Source organism: Hermetia illucens, chromosome 5 (assembly GCF_905115235.1).
Source record: "Hermetia illucens chromosome 5, iHerIll2.2.curated.20191125, whole genome shotgun sequence".
Lineage (NCBI taxonomy): Eukaryota > Metazoa > Arthropoda > Insecta > Diptera > Stratiomyidae > Hermetia > Hermetia illucens.
In genome coordinates, this window is record NC_051853.1 from 107,939,854 (window position 1) to 107,963,240 (window position 23,387).

Genomic DNA, 23,387 nt, shown 5'->3' on the forward strand with positions numbered 1-23,387 from the left:
CTGAAGTACGTAACACGGAATTATAAGAAACGTTGCAGGAAACGGAAGGGAAATGGAATGGATGAATAAAACACGAAAAAGGCAACAGTTTTGGGATAATTACTATGAAGAAAGCGAAGACATAGAAGAAGATCGGCAAAATTGAAAAGTAAGGACGATACACGAATGAATATCGTAGGGCGATCCAGTAGTGTTTATCATTTAAGTGCCTTTCGAACAAGTATGACAAGTAAAGGAAACAATTAGTTCGGAGGAGCAGAACCAAAAACGAAACTGGGTAAATTAATGGTTAAAATTTGGATAGCTAAGGTTTATGTGGCCAACGACAGAATTTTTCTGCATGTGTTTGAGAAAATGAAGGTCGTAGAGCCGTACAAATGTTCATTGTTGCGTTAGGAGGGTAAGTTGCATTACTTTGGAGCATATGAAGAAGTAAGCAGTGAGCATTTGTATACCACCGGATCTATAGCGAAGGACCAACGACTATTCAATTGGGCCACATGTTTAGGGTCGGAGGAGATTACGTAAGATTAAGTGATCAACATGAGTTTGCAAAAATGTCAAAGATACGAAGACGAAAGAACTTGGAACTATCTTCAAACTGGATTTATAATTGAAGCAAGGCCGTTATCAAGGCGCAGCTACTTCGGGGACTAAATAGTATTGTTCCAGGGTTTACACCTCAAGACGGGAGATCAACGAAAGTCGCAATCGAAATTGGAAGGACTTCGTTGGGAAATTAAGGAATTTAATGACGCTGTCAACTAAATTAGGCGAAGTGGATAAAAGCCGGCCGATAATGGACAGGCACGAATCGCAACACCAGGCAAATAGCGATAATTATTGTTCGGGATGAATCAGTTTAGGCGGGGGGCAGTGTGGCGAAAATAACTTTGGGCGAATTATGTGTGCCGTCAATGTAAATCGTAGGAATGACAATTAGCCAGGACACCAATATAACAGTAGGGTGAATATTTAGTTAGGGTAATTATTAAGAGATGAATATAATGCCAGATCTTGTCAGAACCGCAAAGTAGTTTTCTGGTAAAGTGTTTCCATGCCTTTCTGGAATCATTCGCGGGGTATAAAAGAGCCAGAGGCCCTCCCCCCCCCCCCATGGAGTAAGTCTAGTTCTCGAATTAGAATAGAACGCGTCGGTTATAAATACGCCTTGAATAGCAATTGAAGGAATTGTTCTATAATTAATTGTGCAGTGTGCAGTATAATTTAATTTAAAATAAACGCTAATATTTATTTATAGAACGGGTTTTTGTTTAGTGCTACGTAATCCAGTGACCCGAGTCTACGTAAAGCAAATAACGTAACATTATTATTATATTTACATTAAGAATTTCATAAAATCAAATTAGATTTCTAAAATTGTTCCAAAGCAGGATATAAAATCTAAAAACGTATCTTCAATCGTGAATATAAACAACTCGATGACGATAACACCAGATATATCTTAGATACAGTGCCCGACAATCAAACGTTCGCCGTTAAATCTCTTTTGATTGTACCTTTTTAATGACATTGGGAGCTACAGTTAAAACTCACAATGATAAAATCTTATCATATCCCTTAAATTGAACATGCAACAATAGATAAATCCTTTTTGTGTCTAGGATTTCATTTTGTATGAAACTTTAAGGAAAAAAAAAATAAAATTTAAATCTTTAAAATGAGCTACTACTTACTTTTCTTAATCAACGAAAATTAAAGAAGTTGTGTATATCTGTGTTTTCTGTACAATTTGAGTAGAGTAAAACACAAACCGTCCGTAAGTTTCTTCCAACAAATTGGTTGGACAATTTGTCCTTAATTCGTGTTTTGAGAGTAAAATTTCAGTTCACATGTAATCAGATGAAGAACTATTATATTACTCCCCTCCCCTAAATAAAAGGAAAATGTCAACTTTGATTTTTCTTGACGCCAAATGGCACGAAAATATCACTGTCGGGCACTGTAGTTGTCAAATGTTAATACCTCGAGACAACCACGAGTTTACCTCATCAAATTAATTTCGAACATGTTACATTCTACGTTGTATTATATTCTATATTAAGTCGGGAGCACCATAAATCGTTCCCTTTCAAAATATTCCCAACACACATAAAAACAGTGGTTGTACCGAATATTTAGCAGAAAAACACATGCCTTCAATTTGGGAAACTATGTAAGTCATTTCTTATTATAAATTTCAAAATTTGGCAAAATTCATCATAAATATTTATTGCCGGCATATATGTCGACTCCATTAATTCCCAACTGAATCAGGATGACAAATGTATACAATACCTAAATTGAATATATTTACACGCATCAAGGAAGGGATCCCAAATTGAACGTCGTGTAGCTGCTTCAATTTTTTCCCCATATCCAACCACAACTAATTGACTTTCAAAATAGCAATGTACTCACCTGCGTGACCTGCATCAATTTTTTAACAACATCTCTGCCTAAAATATGATCGAATACAGCCTGCAAAAATGGTTCAGCCATTATCGAAAGTTTCAGTTTGTCTCGATGCCAAATCAGAACACGTGACTCCTCCATCGCCATTATTGACACCTTGAAAAAGAAAGAAGAACATGAACTGTTTATTCTGGGACAAGAAAGAAGGATATTTGAAGTAAGTAGCGGCAAACAGGATAACGAGATTTTTCCAACCTGCAACGCACATTTTCAAACAGGGTTTGCCATTTACAAAAATAAAGCGCGCTTGTTGGAGGAATAAACCTGAACAGATATTTATCTTGAGAATGAATTAATTGTTGGTGGTTCAGTGATGTGGTGGAAAAAATGCAAACTAAACGAAATGCACCACTGTGTTCTGTATTGTCCAGGCTTTGTAATTCAATAGGTCTCATATCGTCAAATCTACATCTGACACGGGAATCTTTCCCGTGTTGTAGAATGTTTTATGTTTTGTTCCCGAAATTATCAAAAAAGGTTAATAACTGATAAACAAAACAAAAGCTTGAGTTGTTATCATACACATACCAAAAAAGTCTGCGTACACCTTACAAGTACACTAGGCGACATATACATTGTAGGGCATTTTAAAAGGTTATAAACTGCATTTATTTGAATTAACTCCAAATAAACTGTACAAAAAGAGAAACATAACAAACAGAAAACTTAAACTTTGTATTCATCTACACTTCCTTACAGTTTCTGAAAAAATGAATAAAGTTACAAAACAAGTCGAGAAACCGGAAGCCGGACGCTTCAGGTACGAAAGGTTTTGTGTATTTTTTAGTACGTAGCACTTTCGGGTGAAATTGACGTTCATAGTTTTGAATTTGCAAGAAGCAACAACTTTGACGTATTATAACTTTGTTAGTAATAGTGCAATTTTCACTAATCTTGGTAGGATCATGCTCTATATTATAGCCTCTATCACTACAAAATTTCGTGATGCTAGGATGAACTTAAGGGGGGTTTTGCTGCCAATTACTAAAAATTATAGTAATATACTATTATTAACTTTATTTGAACAGATATCGGTATGTAGGGTATTTGGGAGCCCAGGCACCATATAGTGGCAGCGTCCTGATTTTTTTCAGATTTTTCGGTTGGGTAGTTTCTGAGAATGATCACTTTCAATCCCCGCATGCCTCACCTTTTCAGCAAATGTCAAAACTAAGGCACCCCCAGGATACCAGGATACCCCACGTGACTATATTTGATGGAAAAAAAATGTACACCTCCTTTTGCATATTTAAAGCAGCAATATACGCCATAGACAAATGTGCCTCCTTCATTCACGAAAGGAACTACAGTGGGCAGAAAACGACCGCTAAGCGCCTATTATGGCACTTAGGTTTTACCAGGTAGATTTCAAACTGGTATGGGAATGCCTAGAGAGACTGAATACCCTCGGCTCGTTGAATAAGGCCTGGCTACTCTGGGTCCCGGGCCACATTGGGTTCGAAGACAATGAGGTAGCGGACGAGCTGGGCACGAAAGGGGCAGCGACGCTATACGAGCCGAAGCCAGTCGGGAAACCGGAAGCTAGACGTTTTATGCAGATATCCAGTTTCAAGTGATATTGACATTCAAAGTCTTGAATTTGCACAGAAGCGACAGTTTCACCTATTATAACTTTATTAGTAATAGTGCGATTTTGACCAACTTTGGTAGGATCATGCTCTATGATGTAGCCTACATTGGTTGGTGTTTTCCTGCCAATTACTAAAAATTATAGTAATGTACTATTATTAACTTTATTTGAACAGTTATCGGTATGGAGGGTATTTCGGAGCCTAGGCACCATACAGTGGCCGCGTCTAACCGAGACCTTTCATGACTATATTTAATGAAGAAAAATGTACACCCCCCATTTGAATGTATATTCGGGGCCATCATGATCAAATATTTTATTTTGACTTTCATCTGTGAACACAACGATATGTCATTGGCTTTGTGTGGCAAAGCAAAATTCTTTTCTTTTAAACTTGTTAGTTCCACTGATGAAAGGTTTTTTCCTAGCTATCCTAGAAGAATACCCATATTTGTTTAGAGTTCTTTGCGGCGCCCACCACTAGCCTCTATATTACAATTTTGTAATAGTTCTTCTTTTAGTTTTACACCACTTGGTCTTGGGTTTTTTTGTATTGCGCTCAATATCACTCTTTCTTCCCTTTCAGATTCAGATAACTTACAGGGGCTCCCTGCGATACAGGTGAAGTAATTGTACGATGACTGCTATCGCTTGAGATGAGATGCATGTTTATATTTTTTCTGCTATTACTCAAAAAGATGCCAGGGAAACATTGCAAACAGGCGTAGTCGTAACACTTGCAATAGAATAAATAATATATAATCAGAATGAAAACAATTTGTAAATACATTTACCTTACATATTCGATAAGGTGCAATGATTAATCTAAACTACGATGGTCCCAAGACTATCGTAAGTGGCTGCAGACGACCAGGAGGAAAGAGTTATCCCAAAAACCTAAACAAAAATATGGAGAAACTGACCGTGAAAGTCCGCCTGCCAATATTGAAGCTCTATCGAAGTACTCCGTCGACACGTCCTTGAACGCCTCTGTGCTAGCCAGACTCGGGAGTGTGGGCGGTCTTTTGAGCGCTCCGATCTCTCACGTATCATTTTTACAAAAATTCTGTGTTCTTGCCGATGCGTGGGTCCTTCCGAGTTAAACCTGAAAATTTAAAAACTTTTCGACCGTGCATGTGGATTAATTGATCGACTATGAATTTTAAGGAAAACGGACCAGTGGTTGAATGGTTAAGCACTGTTTTAAAATGAAGGAAGGGATGGAAATTGTGAAATAAGGAAGGATAATTGAGAAAACTAAAGAGGTAGGAAAAATATGAGGGTAAAGGGAATGTTACACATTATTGAATGCATTATTTGGTCAGATTGGCCCTTAGAAAAGGCACTTCTTCCTTGGAAATGAATGTACGTAATGATAAACGTTTCCAGCAAAGTCCTGTATCAACGACATTAAAAACTCGTCTCTGGCTGTAACCGCCTTCATCAATAATACTTTTAATCATGTCGGGAAATTTTTCCGCTTCTTCATAATCAGCACTAGTCACTTCTCCAGTCAATTTTAAATTATGCAGACCAAATCTTGATTAGAACTTGCCGAACCATCCTCGACTTGCATTAAATTCGAAGGTTTCGTTTCCACTTCTGATGATATTGAACAAACCCTTCGTCTTTTCGTGGATGACTGCAGTTGAAATTGATATGTTTCTCAGGTTCATGTCGAGAATCCAGGCATACAGCAATTTTTCCGTCTTCTCTAATACAAAGGATCGGTGTTTTTTATTATGGTACTTCCTGATGAAGGAATGCCCGCCTTAATATACTCGCGAATTTTTTCCGCATTCTTTTTTATCTGTCTGATAGCACATGCATTCAATCCTAAGGAAACAGCAATTTGCGCGGTTCTCTCTCCTTCGTCCAAACGTTTAATTATTTCCATTTTTGTTTTTAAATCAATAACTTGCCTCTGCCTCTGCCTCTTCTCTTTAGAGGAGCTATGTGGGTTTTTGATCCTTTTTCTGTTAAAAAAATTTTGTCGCTTAGAGTTTAAGGTCCGTTTAAAAAGAACGTTTCTTACCAAGTTTTAGTCGTCAATTTCTTACTCGAAATCAAGCCAATATCGTATTAGGCGTCCTTTAGTTTCAAGTTCTACTATCAAGATTGAATTAAAACAAACGGGGCTTTTTTATTTATGTGTCAGATAATTATGTACATAGTTGGATGGATTTCAATATTTGCAATGTCCGATCCTTTCAGGCTTTACTTGAACAGATTGCTTACATGTAACGGATCCTAATGCAGCGTTATCTGAAAATGCAATTACCTAACTCGCTCTTAAAGTTTATCTAAGAATAATCTTCTAATGTCCTTCCGTTTTCATGTAAACTTGCAAACCAACCAAAATAATTTGTTCAGATGGGTCCTTGTGTTCACAATCGTCGAAGTTTGTTCACATGCACCAAGTTCTTCCCTTTCAACAAATATGTTAATACGTAACTAAGGATCCAGAAAACAAGGAATCAATAAAACACATTCACACCTCTCAAATACTTCTAATAATCGAAAACACCGACCACTTGTGTGAACATTCAGAGCTATATTCAATACATATGTTCAAACGACGCCAGTAATTAGAAGAAATATTTTAACTTGAACATATTATGCAGATGGCTTCAATCCACTTTTATCTAAACGGACGAACTCCGCCAATGAAAGTGTGTAAAATTAAAAATTTGTATGCACATAGTGCTAAAAATTGTGTGATAAGTCAAAGCAAAAACGTGTTAACTCGTAGCATGCTTCGTAATTTTTCCAGTGTTATAAGTCCAAAATGATATAAGTCGAAGTGTGATAAGTCCAGGTATGCCCGCACTTTATTGATTTTGTCTGAATTAAAAAGTACCCTTAATTATGGCTGTTCATGGAAAATGAAATAAATGTTAGTGAGCGTAATAATAATAATAATCGTTGGCGCAACAATCCATATTGGATCAGGACCTTGAAGTGTGTTAGAGCGCTTCATTCAAGACCGTAACGGTACACTACAGGATCACAGAACCCTGTAGGAGGCAATGTGGTCAGTATCGCGCTCGCCCGAGGTTATTACCCCGATTTGATTCAGTTACACTCATTCACAGCTGCGTCTTCTGGTATCCGACGTCAAATCACGATACAAAGCCCACTGCCACTAGTGAGATTTGAACCGCGACCTTCCGTACGACAGCCTTGTGCTCTAACCACTCAGCTATCCGGACACGTAAGCTGATCTTAAATTTGGGACAAAAAAATAATGTTTCCGTGAGATCGTGAATTTAATTGGAAAAACCCATGCCATGGTGTAAAGAGTTGGGGTAAAGAGTTGATAACCACAAATCAGTCGGTTTCTTTACTTCACGTCGTCGATCAGGACGTCCACATAAACTTACAATACGTGAACGAACAAGTATTTTAATCTCTGCCAAAGGGAATCCTCATTCAACACCATTTCCTCTTGTTCAAGAAATAAAAGAGAAATGCAACAAAACAATATGCGATGGAACACTTCGTATAATTTTGAGGAAATGCAATTACCTTGGTCAAGTAGCACGCAAGAACCATTCATTTCAGTTAAAAATCGCCTGAAAAGAATGGAATTTGCTTATGTCAACATGCCAAAAGAATTCTGGAAAGGTGTCCTTTTTTTAGATGAAAGATAGTCTTGTCTATTTGGTATAAAAGGACACAAATTAGTGTGGAGAAAAATGAACGCAGCGTTAAATGTTTGAAATTTGATTTCCACTGTAAAACATGGTGGCGGTGGTATGATGGTTTGGAGGTGTATGACAGACAGCGGAGTGGGACGACTAGATTTCATAGAGTCGACGATTAATAAGCATGGATATCTGAATATCTTCCAAAGCAATGTTAAACAAAGCTCTGAGGAATTAGGACTAGGGAATGCCATTTACATTACGGAAGATAATGACCCCAAGCATACTGCTGACAATAAGCTTTGTTTGCGCTACAATGTCCGAATGCAGCTTCGCAAACCCCCTCAATCTATATCCAATTGAACAGTTGTGGCACTTACTTGAAAGAAAAATTAGCAAACATTCGATTTATAAGCAAAGAAGTTCTAAAAAATGTTGTATTGGATGATTGGAATAGTATAACGGCCGAAGAAACCACCAAGCTTCATTCAATGCAAAGTAGACTTAAGGAAGTCATTTATGTAACCAGCTATTATATTAAAGTACTTATTCTGATAAGCAAATCTACTGGGTTTCAGTTAAATGAATAGATTGTTTCAAATCTACGCAGACTTTTTTGGATACCTTTTTACGCCTTTAAACAAGATACTATTTCTTCCCGAGATTATTATCAGCGAATGAAGCTATTTTATCATTGTCAAAATCAATAAGTGTCAAAATCAATAAGTGAAGTAGAATACCAACAAAACGCTCCAAATAGTTTGCATAAATTTGTCTTTAAAAGCTATAACATATAATACAAAATTTCAATTTCAGTATGTTCGAAATTCAATTTTTTGGACATACGGTAAAGATAAAGGCATTGACGATTGCCTTTATTTCTTTATTGGAAGTTATTGCATCAAAATACTAGTGAAAATACTTGCATATTTTCCAGATAAGATAAAACGGAATAAATGAGTGTTGTTGTTCTCCTTATATGGCGCTAGAATCCGATATCAGTCCTTGACCTCCGGAATCTTTGCCGAGAGTCTGCCTTCTCTAATTTCGGAGACCAAGCAGCGTGTAGTTTGTGTTAACGATAAAGTCCTCCCATCTATTTCGGGAGTTTCTTGGTAGTCGTTAACTTTCCTCCTTGCCTCTGGGTAGGGCTGGGAATTCTTCTGTCGTCTATGCGCTCTAAATGACTTTCCCACTGAAGTTTTCGAATCTTAATATGGACAGTGGCTTGTCGTTCTTCGGATAATAGGTGCAAATCACCGTTGCATCCCGTTTGTCACCACCTTCGATCGGTGCCCGGCAACAACTGCGACCCAAATGTGTAGCTACCCTCCATTTCTTAAGATTTTGACGTGTGTATATAATTTTGACGGCATCTTAATCAATAAAGAGAAGGTAAAGTGAGGATGTTAACAACTAAAAGGAGAAAACAACTATCACGCTTAAGATAGAAGCAATTCTCCCAGATCACAGCAATTATGTTAATTTCCACTCCATCGGAAAGATTTAATTTCCCATTTCTTTAAAGTAAATGCAATTGTAAGTTGCAATTTTATTGAAACACGACCGACAAACGACTTGCGACAGATATCATTTTTGAACACGACTCAGTGTTCCGATCCGTGGTGAAATGCTTCCTCCACTAACGTCGTGATGCGATATACGGTATTGAAATTATTATTATTTATGGCAGTCAGATCTTATCTGACCCCTTCGACATGTGGCCGACAACTGCAGTTGCACCGAAGAAAAGGAGACTTTTGCTGACGTCCTATTTTCAGACGAGCTGTCCACAAGATAGTTTTTCATTACTGAATGACAGCCAAATTCCGTGAGCAGACCGCGCAGAAGTAAGGAGTGCGAGGCTCCCCACCTCTGCTTGTAGATACGGGCGCATATGAAAATGAAGCCAGTGGCTATCAAGTGATGATCTTGCTCGAGGCCGATATGAGCGCTTCTTTTGTTTTATTCATCGAAAAGATTTGAATCTACTACCGATCGCGATCCAAAATTAGGCTCATATTTTTTTCTGGCAGGGCTAGCAATGTATAACAGCACAGTTGCGCAAGAGGAAGAATTTCCTCCGAAAGCCCCATTCTGAGGGACATCGTTACCGTCGTCGAGGGACGTTCACACATTCCGGAATCCAATCATAAATCCTTGCAAAAGTAAAAGGTACTAGTCGAAAGATCAATCCACCTCCAAGAAATTGTAGCCGCTTCTGAAACATAAAAAGAATCGAGAATCGCAAGCTGCTAACGCACAAATCTTGTTTGTCAGGCTTTGATGTGGATACAGTCGCGAGACTTTGAAATCACCATCCAGCGTATCAAGCTACTGTCGGCCCGCCTTTTGTTTGTCTAACAACGACTTCAATGTTCAAACCAGCATTTGGAATGTTCTTTCCCTAAATAACCCGTTAATTTCATTTCTTTCGAAGAACATCGAAGATTCGTCAAGTACAGTATCGTGAAGACGATGAGGCGATTATTCCGTTTCGAAGATTTTGTGTAAAACAAACCGTTATTAAAATCGGTTTATTGTTTATCTATCTGCCTGTCTATCTCTCCGTTACATGCATTTTGCTCGGAAACGGTTATAGCGATTGACACCAAATTTGGGGGAAAGATGGGAACTGTGAACGCTCACGTATACGGGAAGCTAGATTATTCCACGCCGAATTTAAGGGGTATCCCCATACATGCAAAAGGGAGTGTAAATTTTTTTTCACCAAATATAATCATGCAGGATATTAAATGAAAGGTCTCGATTAGTACTTTCCGAAGCGTTTTAACAATTGTTGGAAAGGTGGGGAGTGCGGAAGATCGAATGTGATCAACCAACAAAAAAATCTGGAAAAAATCATGAAGCTACCACTCTATGGTGCCTCCTACACTCCATACTGATATCTGATCAAATAAAGTTAATAATCTACAATTTTTAGCGAATGCAAAACCGCCTCAAGTTCATCCTAGAATATTGATGCAGCAATATAAGCTATAACATAGAGCATCATCCTATCAAATTTGGTGGAAATCGCACTATTATTAACAAAGTTATAATAGGTCAAATTTGTCACTTCTGTGGAAATTCATGACTTTCAGTGTTAATATCATGCAAAAGTGGATATTCTCAAATGTCCACTCAAATTTTTTCGTAAGAGAAATACACAAAACCTTTCATACATGAAGCACCTAGCTTCCAGTTTCCAACTTGTTACTATCTCTTTTGAATTACTTTTGGAAAATTATATGAATTGAAAGTGTTCGGACAATAGACCCTTTCATCAATATATTTGGAAAATGCGTTCAATTTGTTTTAAAGGCGGGCGTGCAGGACAAATTTGGAAGTTAACCGAGCCCTGTGTAACAATAGTAGTAAATAGATGTCAGTGCTCATTGCAGGAATCGACTTCTATTTATTTCGCCTAGAAATTCTACTCGCTAAATTTCCTTACCTGAAAATAGTCATCTGTTGAGACTCCGAACCATTCTGGCGAATCTAGGAACTGATGTGGAAATACTATATGTAATGCTCGTTGGTTTTGTGAAACGACTAATCTGTAAGATACAAACGTACAGGAATTAGAACTGGAATTTCAAATAAAGCTTATTTGAAGAGCAAATAAATATCTTATCTGTTTATAAGCTACCACAGATTCAATAAAAGCACATATAATAGTCTTTGATGCTGAAAAGGAAATTGAGTAAAAAGTTTCCCAATTGTACTTGAATTTTATTCATTGATATGTTCCTGCTTACGATTACTTTCCATCGCTCATTCAATTTACATTTTACAGGGATCATATCATATGACTACCATGAACAGTCGTTTATTGGACCGAGTGATAATTTAGTGCTCTTTATCTTTGATTGCATGTCATTATATGCTCTAGATTAGACTAAATTAGACTAAACTCACCTAGTACCGAGTAATTAACAAAGTTAGGAGTCGTCACGTTAATACAGTGTGCGAAATGTGCTTGGTCGCACACAGATATTTTCAAAAAAGAAACGATAAAAAGCCGGAACTCCAAATTTTATTTATGTACCATTATGTTTTGAAGCCTGCCTTTCATATGGTGAGTGAAATAGCACAATTATATTCCTAATTCTGTATTATGTATTATATACATTATTTGCTTAGCCGCAGTGTCATTTTAAGCGTCTTGTCGGTGAGCTCTATTCAATTCTTTGTGTTTCATAAATATTTCGGTAAAACTACTTTCTCAGGATTATTATTTATACCTCCTAAAAGAGGTTTCAAAATAAGTTAAGTGCGTCACAAATTGTGTCAAAATTGCAGCTCTCAACTAGAAAGCATCGAGTGCAATAGGTTTCAAGCGCATATAGAAACATTAAATGGAAAAAACTGGCAAAAACCCCAGTCTACATCTTCTCATAAAGCTGTCAGATTGGATTATATAAAAAATCATATGGCTTGGGTATTCCTCCATCATTTTTGGATATTCGCGCGGAATTCCTAGGTAATGTTATATATTGCTGCAATATCTGCCGCGTAGTTGATTCGTCATTCAGTATAGTACCGAATGCAAATCTTCCAACTGCCGTTTCTTCCGTTCAATACGGCCACGACGAATCAATTACTAGAGCATTGTTCCCATCCCCCAACCGAGCATGATCCCTATGAAACTGGTGCTGTACCCAAAGTGCGCGACCCACCCTCTATAACACCCAAAGCGCCGTGCGTCAAAACATCATATCTGAGGGTTTGGTTGTCACCAAGCACCTTCTACTGCATTAAGTGATCATCGAGCTTCCCCTCGATCACCTACTGATGCCGCTACTAATATCCACATATTAGATCTGCCAGTGACATTAAACAGCGATGCCTCAACAGCCCCTGACTTAAATCACGTTCCAAATTGCTCCACACCACCGATGCAGCAGTCTTCAAAGGATAAGTTGGCAACATATTATCCTACTGTTACGACCACACCTGATTCACCTTTATGCATTATTCTACTTCCTCGTATGACATTCTGAACTATGTTAAAGATAAACTAGGATACTTACCGACACCATTTGCTTGTACTAAGTTAACGAGGGAACACAATCCTGGCAAAATCATAGCGTCATTCAAAATATCCTACCCACATGACTTAAAGGGATTGAATCATCTTTCGTTTTGACTTCCCGGCGTTTTCATCAAGGACTTTCAGCGACAAGCTCATCATCTTAGGTATGAAATTTGGCTCAATTCTAATATACACAATGGGGAGCTCCTTGATGGTTACTCTGTCCTTCGTTGCGATGGTGATTTGCAAATGTCGAGTAAACTCACGGAGGGAGGGGTTTTAATTGTCATTAGGCAACATCTTTCTATTCCTCCCATTATATCCTTATGTGTCCGTCTTTATGAAAAAGTGCTCCGTTTATATTATTAGTATCTACATTTCTTGCTCGTGTCCAGCCTATTATATGGAGGAATTTCTCGATATAGTTTAGGATGTCCTCTTAGTCAAATATCCTGGTTTACTTTTCATCCTTTGCGGAGACTTCAATTTTAATTGAATGACAAAATTTTCACGGTGTTCTCATCCGCCCTAATAATCTGACCTCTTCGCACTTAGCTCTGATCATGAATTTTCGCTCCGGCCTCCCAATTCAATGTTAATCGCAATCACAATAGACACATTCTCGATTTGATATTGACCAACATTTCTGAAAATCGGTTCACGTTATTTTGTAGCGAGTCGCCTTCCCTTAAACTTGATGCTCATCATCCGCATCTGGAAGTTGATTTCTATGTTAATCGATCCAACATACTGCCGTCTCGCAAGACACCCAAATTCAACTTTCACAAGGCTGATTTCCGAAATCTGAATGATTTTTTCAAAGCAGACGTTTGGAATGATGCGTTAGAAAATCGATCATCCAACCAGGGTGTTTTAGCATTTTTTGGAAAACCTTCTTCCCCGTTTCGTTCCCCCCTCTCTGGTTCACTGTGGAGATCTGTAATACACTTTGTGAGAAACAAAAAGTGCATATGAGGTTTCAACGTTTCAGTAATGCCAAAGAGGGAAAAGTTTATAATTCTACATTTGTCTGCAAACATTTTGATCAAAAGTTGCGGTTTCGTCCAGGGCAGAGGCAACTCATCAGACGCTGCCTCACCTGGCTCCATTTATATATAATCGCAAACATAACTTGAGTGTGAATTATATTGAAATGAAATCCATCCTAAGTTCATACCTACACCAGACCGAACTGATTTTTTTTCGCCACTTTCTGTCATGCTGCTCCCAGGGCAGAGGTGAGGCAGCGTTTGATAATGCAGATGATGCAGAGGCAACTGCACTAGACGAAACCGTTAGTCAAAACTTTTTCTTTCCTTTTTGAACTTGAGTGTTTATCCACAAAAAAAGGAGTCCGTGGACCACAAGAGAGGAAGTAATTTGCTTCCCAAGTGGTCCGGTCCGTCATCAAGGGGATGTGGAATCAGGACTCCCAGCATCCTCAAAAAAAAATGAAGACGAATTAATCACTCTTTGGTTTGAGGATTTCCTCTTCCTCTTTCCACTTTCCTTTGCATCCTTTGATCCTCTCTCGCTTTTTTGCTTTTTGCTTTTTTGCGAAATTCAGTGTTTTTTTTTTAATTTTTATGTTTTACATTTCCAGGACCGTGACTGCCACTAATTTTGTAAACAAGTCGGGAAACCGGAAGCTGGACGCTTCAGGTACGAAAGGTTTTGTGTATTTCTTAGTACGCAGCACGTAATATATGCATATATTATGTGGGAATATCCACTTTCGGATGATATTGACATTTATAGTCTTGAATTTGCGAAGAAGCGACAACTTTGACGTATTATAACTTTGTTAGTAATAGTGCGATTTCCACCAAACTTGGTAAGATCATGCTCTATATTATACCCTATATTGTTGCGAAATTTCGTGGTCCTAGCATGAATTTAAGGGGGGTTCTGCAGCGAATTACTAAAAATTATAGTAATATACTATTATTAACTTTATTTATGCAGATATCAGTGTGGAAGGTATTTCGGAGCCCAGGCACTATATAGTGGCAGCCTCTCAATTTTTTTCAGATTTTTCGGTTTGGTAGTTTCTGAGAATGGCCCCCGTAAAGGAATGGTCACTTTCAACCACCTGCACTCCCCACCTTTCCAACAAATGTAAAAACTAAGACCAGCTTCGAAAAGTACTGGCCGAGACCTTTAATTTGATACCCCACATGACTATATTTGATGAAAAAAAAATTTACACCCTCCTTTTGCATGTATGGGGACCCCCCCTTAAATTCGTTGTAAAAGGATGTAATTCACTGTATGCGTGAGCGTTCACAGTTCCCAGCTTTCCACCAAATTTGGTGTCAATCGCTGCAGCCGCCTCCGAGAAAAATGCGTGTGACGGACAGACAGACAGACAGACAGACAGACAGACAGACAGACGGACAGACAAAACCTTAAAAAGACAAATGAAAGACAAAAGAAAATGTTATCATATAAAGCAGAAATTCATTTTTTTAAGTCTAATGATATTTAATATTTAGACAGCATCCAGTTACAATAAATGTTCTGAGGGCATTGAAATCTTCCAATATGCGGACGATTTTCTCATATTGGCCACTGGAGATTATTGGATTTCGACTTCTAAATGTTTGCAAATGCTGGTGAATGCGTTCATCGCTGAATCCCACAGATTGGGTTTACCGATTAATCTAACCAAATCCAAATCGATCTCCTTCCAAAGAAGCATTGCTCATTAAAATTAATGACCACACTTTCACCCATGTTAAATCCATCACTTTTTTAGGTAGGGAGGTAAAGAGGACGTCCTCTGTAAGGGACCAATTGAACTCTATTAACTCGCCTATCGTACGACTTTGGGGTCGATTGGTCGAACCCTCCGCGGGGGATGTTCTTAAAGCGATACAGAAACACTGCCATAGAGAATGGGGTGAAAACGGGTCAAAGGACCATTTTTCTCCAGCCTTCACGTAACTCTACCTATAATTAAACTGGAAGCCCCACGTACACTTACATATTCCGAAGAAAAATTACTGAATCGCCTTCAGACAAATCACAAATATAATAAAATTTTTCTCAAGAGGTTTGCAAACATAAACTCGGATAAACGGATAAAGGTTAGGAAAACCAAATTTTTCGATGCAAGGATTGTGGCCAGTTTCGGTTTAAGTGTAGATGATATAAAAAAGTTTTTTAACCTTGAACAAATCTTCTTGAGCAGAGATCCCTGTATGATTGATGACCTTTTATATTTCTTTAAAGTGGCTAAAGTCAGATTATAACACATATGGATTCTTTTACATTTTATCGGTACAGCATTTCTTGCCCTCTCAATCCCTTTCCCTTGCATCGAGATGTTCATATACCTTGGCGCTCCTACGGTTCGCTGTGCTTAATAGAGCGCGAGGAAGTATCCGAACCACACCTTGTTAGCTACTTTTTGACTATCGAGCAACCCCTACGTGTTCGTGCGTCAAGTTTCTACCGGTTTTCTGGGCTGCAACCCGTTTAAATGGAAGCCGCAGCCAGTCGGTTCAGCTGTTTGAATGGAAACCGCGGGCAGGTCCTCTGGATCTCAACACCCGTATAGCCTAGGTTCCACAATGCATACCGTTTTTCGGATCTCAACACTGTACACTGGAAAAACGCATCCTGTTCATCATTATCAAACAACGATAATGACTTAAAGCACTAACCTATATCGACTCCCAAATTAAATATTATCAAACTCAAATTAATTAGTACCAACTCAGTAACCTAAACTTTCATAACCTTAAAACATTAATGACTAGCATTTGTCAAGCTTGCAACACGTGTCCAACCTGTTTAGGTAGGCTCTGAAACTAAAGTGTTTGTGTGTCGGTTTGATAATCGAACTTAATGAATACGTGTTTGGCCTTCTTTGGGCCCGAACAATAGTGTGTTTCTGGCAACATAGACTCAGTGCCTGTCATTAGTTCTGTTATTCCACTTTGTATGCGGCATCAGGTCTCCATTTTGGACTGTTAGCCTGCCGGGTGCAGGGGACAAACAAAAATCAACAACAACAAAAACAAGATCAATTATTAAATCACTAGATTCCAACAGTTTTAAAAGTGCGTTTTTTTGAAGTTGTATTAAAATCGTATATGTAAGCGCAGAAAAAGTGGTATTCTAGCACACAAAAATGGAGCAATACCTGCTCTGATTCATGTTAAACGGCATAATTACCAAGAAATTGTCTAATTAGAAAGGGTAAGTCTGAGTACAGTTTCTACATATGCTACAACTTCCCATGGAGGAAAGAACAACCAACTTATTCTACGGACGAACTGTAAGGGCAAACGCGGAGGACCCTCTATACGCGAAGGATATAAATGCGAATTGTCAAAGTACTTTTTAATATGCAAATTCTACATCTTCTATCTTTTTTTACGTCTTTTATCTTCCACCTAGCCTAGGACAAATGTTGCCTGTTTTGTTAGTCTTTGCTGGACATCTATGCGAGAATTCTATCGTCCAAGCGTCAGTATGCTTTTGACGAAAATTTGACAGGTTTGACAGCCCGCCCACGTCTTAGTCTTCTAGCCAACGTTCTGACTGTTCGGCGTGTGTTTCACCGACAACAATCTAACCATTTACATTTTTAAAAATTTTCGTGCAACAAGTCATATAAATTTTCATGTAGAACTCTCCGTCTATTTCTGTATTTGACGTCACTAACCTCAAAGAGAGGTGGTAAGAGCCTTTAACAAGCTCAACAAGATGTTTAGGGAGAAGTTATACCTGTTTGATTTTCTGTAACCATTAGATTTATAATTTTGCCTATTGGCTTCATTTATGTTAAATATCGTCAGACTTGCAAGAGTTTGGAATATAGAAAATACAGCGTTTTCGGAAGCAGTTACATATACCCTCTTGTGAAACGAATCCACTTACTTTATTAATTATCTATTTGGTGGCAGGTTCCCATTTTCCAAGTTCTTGTTAATTGCTTTTTTACGAGCAATCGTTATTTAAACTTTTACCGTGGCAAAGGCTTTCTAATGAAAAAAGTAAATCTAAATTTAAGATTCATGGTCAGAATTATATATATATATATATATACATCTTAAATTTTGAAACGCTTCTGCAGCTATCCCAGTTTACCACTTGAATTATCAATCAAATGTCGAGTAGATGTGTGTATTTTATCATAGACAAATTTCTTTTAGCATATTGTATCAAATTATGTGATTATGTGACCTCTGAAGCTTGGCGATCAGGGGTTTGAGCCATTAAAATAACAAATGACATTTTTTAGATTCTTGTTGCCTTTAGTTTTCGTTCCTCATCGACGATTTAACCAAAGTCCGACTGCTGTCCTAATTCTTTCAGATATTTTACTTTTCTATTTCAATATTTATTTATTTTCAACAATTACTTTTTGATAGAAAAACTAATACAAAATACATAAGATAGATACAAAACACCAAACATACTTACTTTCCGGATAACACCAGAGATAAACTGTCTACTTTTGTCACTTTCTCCTGTGCATAAACTTCCTGATACTTTAACGATCGCACCAGTTTCATACAATTCAGTACTTTTTTGAATTGATGCCTTGACACCCTCAGCGGTTTAAATAAAGCTTCGTAAACCTGAAATAAATTAATAAAAATTATAAGCACAATTGTAAGTTTTTTATTTAAAGTTTGATGAGTAAATATTCAGAAGCATAAAATATTGTGCCATTTCAGTATGGTAGAGATACTTGTATTCCAATATATTCTATTTTCTTCGAAATTATACAGAAATTGTTTTTGGAATATTGGCTTTCGTAAGAAATATACAGAAGTATAGTTCTTATTCAATTCATCATCATCAACGGCATAACAACCGGTATCCGGTCTAGGCCTGATTGAGTAAGAAACTCCAGACATCCCGGTTTTGGGCCGACGTCCACCAATTCGATATCCCTAAAAGCTGTCTAGCTTCCTGACCGACGCCATCGCTCCATCTTAGACAGGATCTGCCTCGTTTTCTTTTTCTACCACAGATATTGCCCTTATAAACTTTCTGGGCTGGATCTTCCTCACCGATACGGATTAGATGACGCGCCTACCGCAACCTGTTGAGAAGGATTTTATCTACAACCAGACGGTCGTGATATCGTTCATAGATTTCATCGTTATAGTGGCTGCGGAATCGTCCATCCTCATGTAAGGAGCCAACAATTCTTCGGAGGATTTTTCTCTCGAATGCGGCCAAGAGTTCGCAATTTTTGTTGTTAAGAACCCAAGTTTCCGAGGAATACATAGCGACTGGCAAGATCATTGTTTTATATCTATGGTGAGACGTTTCGTGCGAAACAGTTTTTGTAAACTGAAATAGGCTTTGTTGGCAGCCAACAACCGAGCGGGAGTTTCATCTTCATCGCTGTTATCGGTTGTGATTTTGGACCCTAAATTCGTCTTGCCCTCATTAATGTTCAGCTCAAGATCTCGCGCTTCCTGCTTGATCTGGATGAAAGTAGACTGTATATCTCGAGTTGTTTTTGCCATAATGTCAATATCGTCAGTGTAGGCCAATAGTTGGGTGGACGTGAATGCACTAACATTTCCATCGCGGATCACGTAGTTGCTGCTGCTTTTATTTGCCCTCGCATATTGGTCATGGTCAGTCTAGTCTTATCAATTTCGACAGGATACCGAATTTATTTATTTTTATTCAATTGCCTTCTCTTTTTCTCTTAGAGAAGTATAAACTAGGAGCCATAAAGTATAATAATTGGACACCACACCACCACAACACACCAGAGTGTTAATTATTATGAATAAATAACAGAACAAATTTTCTGTAGTTCTGCTGCTTGAAGTTCTAAAAGCGACAACATATGATGCCTCGTGGTTTATTAGATGAAGTACTGAATATAAGTTCAACCTAGAAAGCCTTGTGCTTAATTAAATCAGTTACCGCAGTGGAAAGGACGAGTAAAAATGTTATACAAGATTATTAGTAAAAATAGTGGCTTCTAAACTAGGACGGCTGATGATCTTCGCTAAATCCCATTGGTAAAGTAGAGATGAAGATAAGTTGTCAACTAGATTTAAAAGAACGAAGAATGATAAAGGATTTCAGTAAGTTTTCTTGTAGTACACAGAAATGAAAATAAGTGATTCTCCGGCGCAATTCATCTATAGTAATTTCAAACTGTCGATGATTTAATTAAAAAGAGATAATAAATTGTAGTCTTTAAATTTCCATACATCCCATCGTTCGGTTAATTTCAAAGGGGCAATAAAAATCAAAACGAAATGTGACATTGAAAAGTGGAGCTGAAATCTAGGTCCAAGTCACTCAGTGAATAGTAGTTTTGCATAAATTAATCGCGTTGAAAATTGAGGACACAAGAAACTCCGTAAACTGATCAAAATTTGTCCTCCAAGTTAATTTCCATACCTGTTGACTTTATTGGTCCAATAGTAATTTATTTTTCAGATTGCACAAGCAAATATTCTACATGTATACTACTTGCCCCATATTTATTATTTATTAATCCAATAAAAATCAAGTGCTCCAAAGTAAACTGGAACTGCTGACGACAGCATCTAAGGACCCCCATAGCGATGATACCTTTTAATGCAAGCTGCGTACGATCAAATATATTTTATATCCCCGATTATCGCAAACACTTTAAACAGTGATGCGATAGAGGAAGATTGCTAGTCATTAGAAAACAGTATAAATCGAAAACAGAGCTCGGGAGGTAGATGTATAGTCGAACCTCTAAATCGAGCATCTTCAGTGCTTTATGGCTTTATGCAAACCTTGTGAGACTAATTCTGTGGCCGAAATCATAGCTGGATTTTCTATAGTCTCAATTTCTGCTTCCTATTGTCCTAATTCAATGAAACGCCTTCATTGATTATGAAACAATAGTTACACACGCTTGCTTGACTGTACTTCCTTATTTGTCTCACTCTGTTTACAAATCAAAAAACTTAAATTTATGTGCGCTCGCTTTACTTTCCTTGAAAGTTCGGGGCATGTGGCGGGTGAGGACATTGTGGTCTGAATTTAACTCCCCCATACATGGTTCCAAACTTAGGCCTTCACTCCGAATAATAGTATTTACATACAATTAAGCCGAGAGATTGATACCCCGCTGAGATAGTACCACCCTGAGGGCTGACTGGTTTAACACTTACTCAAAGTGTTTCTTGCTTGTCGTAAAAGGCGATTAAAAAGAGTAGAGAATCATGAACTAGCTTGCAGGTGTCAATCTTATTATGTTTATCAGGAAAGGTCACCGCACAGACTGGCTTTTCAACTGCCACCTTTTGATTTCATTAACGTTATCGATGCCCTCCAGAATACTCGCCCACTCTTACCTCAGCGGCAATTTCTAGGGTTAAGCGAGGTAAGAGTGTGGAGATCTGAAGAGCATTCCTCTCTCTATCTCTTTTTCAATGCGGCATTTTGCTCTGTTACGCATGTGGGAGTAAGTGTGAATGCGGTGTTGGATTAATGCTGACTGTATCCGATAAATGCGCACTCATATCCTGGGAACCGGTATAAGAGTGGATATTAATCGCGAGATTCCGGTCCAGAATGAAGAACATTTCAATAGTGCAATATTATGCAAAAACGAAGACTTCTGATGCAGAGGAATAGGAGGCTTTCTACGGGCAACACAATACAGTCCAGGGAAGACTTCTTAACCTTTAACTGGTGACGTGGAGTCTCACAAACGTCGCGCGTTTTACACATTCTTAGAATTGACCACCTACCCCCCACTTACCACCTCACCGCGTCTTAGTAGCTTCTGTTTTAGTGATAAATCGATCGAGATAGATTTGTTGTCGATTGTATAACACGTGAATAATATTTATCAAAAAATCGAACTGTTTGCAATATAAAATATTTTTTCAGATTACTATTATTATTTTTATATTCTTCAGTGCAAAATGACAGAAAAATGTAAGAAACACCAAGGCCCGAGTACGAGTTTAGCTGAGACATCAAAATGAAAAGTGATGCGGGTAAACAGTCCGCCATTTGAAGAGAAAATAAATACTCTGTTGCTAGCGTTAGACCGATCTGATAATCTGATAAAGCGAAGTTTTACAGCGTCATGGTAGTGATCAAGATAAAGACTCAGAGAATAGTCTGATCACTTCAGTTGGCCGCGATATTTCTGAAGACGAAGACAACTTGCCGTTCCCACTACAGGAAAAATCATTAGAAATGGTCAAACACGCCTCCTAATGCTAGGGTACGTACACCTCAATATAATATAATTGCTCATCCTTGCGCCGTTAATGCGTCAGCCAACATCAAGTTCGGTGCCACCGTCCGCAGAAACCACGCTTCCTAAATATACAAATTGATTGACGCTTTCGATGCTCTGCCCATTAATGCAGATAAGGAGAGTGTGTTGACCCATCAGACTGAGAACCTTGGTTTTGTTGGTGTTTATCTTCAGTCCAACTCTGCTTGCCTTTTTTCCAAATCCAGAGCAATTTGGCCAAGTTCCATAAGTCGATGATGTCATCAACCTAGTTGAGGTGTTTGATGAGAGATGTCATTGTCCATTGAACTAATCTACGTCCTTCGGACTCGGCAGCATGAAGAACGCCATCGACGACAAGAAGAAATACCTGAATACGTCGTGTCATCAGCGTACACTATCTCAAACGCAGAACTGGTGGCGCACAGGCTTGGCACTCGTAAGCACTCTATTAGGAAGACGGAAGTGGCAGTGGATAGGACAAACTCTAAGGTCACACTTTAAGGAGGGCGACAATTGCATTGCGGAATATGCCATGCAGTGTAATCCACTCTCCTAAGATACTCAACGAGCGGATCGCCTTAAGGGCGTAGAACGGTAGAGGAGAGTGATGGCGCGTAGGTATGGTTAACGCGCTATACTCCACCAAGGGGTAAATGGCAACCCTTTGGACATCTGGAATAAACTATTTGATAGCGAAATGCTTCAACAAATTTTGACTTGAACAAACAGCAAAATCTCTAGTTGCAGGATAAAATTCACCCGTCAGAATATGCCATAACTGAAATGGATATGATTGAGCTAAAGGTTTTTGGATCTTTTACTATATTCGGCAGTCTTAAAGTCAAACAGGTTGTGAGATATTTAAGTACTTCTTGTCAGAAAATAGATTTGTTGTTTTGCTACTGTGTCTACGTTTTGACAAACCAGACGATCGTGCCGACAGGGAAAAAAATAAATAAAAAATAACAGTTGCATCCTTTATTTTCAACAAGTTTGCTAACAATTAACAAGTATACGAAGTGAGTGAATTCGTTACTGTATATGAAATGTTAGTGAAATTCCGTGAAAGAAGTGACATGGTTTCATACATGCCAAAGAAACTTGGTAAATACGGACTCATAAGATCTCTATGTGATTCAAAAATGCCTATTTTTATAACTGATACGTTTATACTGGAAAAGTCTCTGATGCTGTAGGATTGACGGCACAAGATAAGAAACTTCTCGAACATACATAGTGTGTTCTGCGGTTGACAAAGCCAACCGAAGGAAGTAACCGAAATGTGACAGCCGGCAAATGGTTCTCTTTTGTAGAATTCGATGATGAACTAGCAAAACGCAAGCTTACTTATGTAGGTACTATAAAAAAAATAAACGCGAAATATCCAGCGAATTTAAACTGCAAAAA

At 38.1% G+C, this 23,387-nt stretch overlaps 1 protein-coding gene across 5 annotated transcripts in view; it reads right to left on the reverse strand.

Moving 5' to 3' along the window:
- LOC119657763 (blood vessel epicardial substance) overlaps window positions 1-23,387 on the reverse strand; it is a 372,124-nt gene that overhangs the window by 28,819 nt on the left and 319,918 nt on the right. For all 5 annotated transcript variants that reach the window (XR_005250169.1, XM_038064831.1, XM_038064829.1 and 2 more), the window contains exons 3-5: window positions 18,188-18,345; window positions 11,171-11,273; window positions 2,422-2,571 (exon numbers count right to left, since the gene is read on the reverse strand). Coding sequence is in view for 4 of the 5 variants with exons in the window: in XM_038064831.1 (XP_037920759.1) it covers window positions 2,422-2,571; window positions 11,171-11,273; window positions 18,188-18,345 (411 nt within the window). In the remaining variant the exon portion in view is untranslated. The remainder of the gene's footprint in view (window positions 1-2,421; window positions 2,572-11,170; window positions 11,274-18,187; window positions 18,346-23,387) is intronic.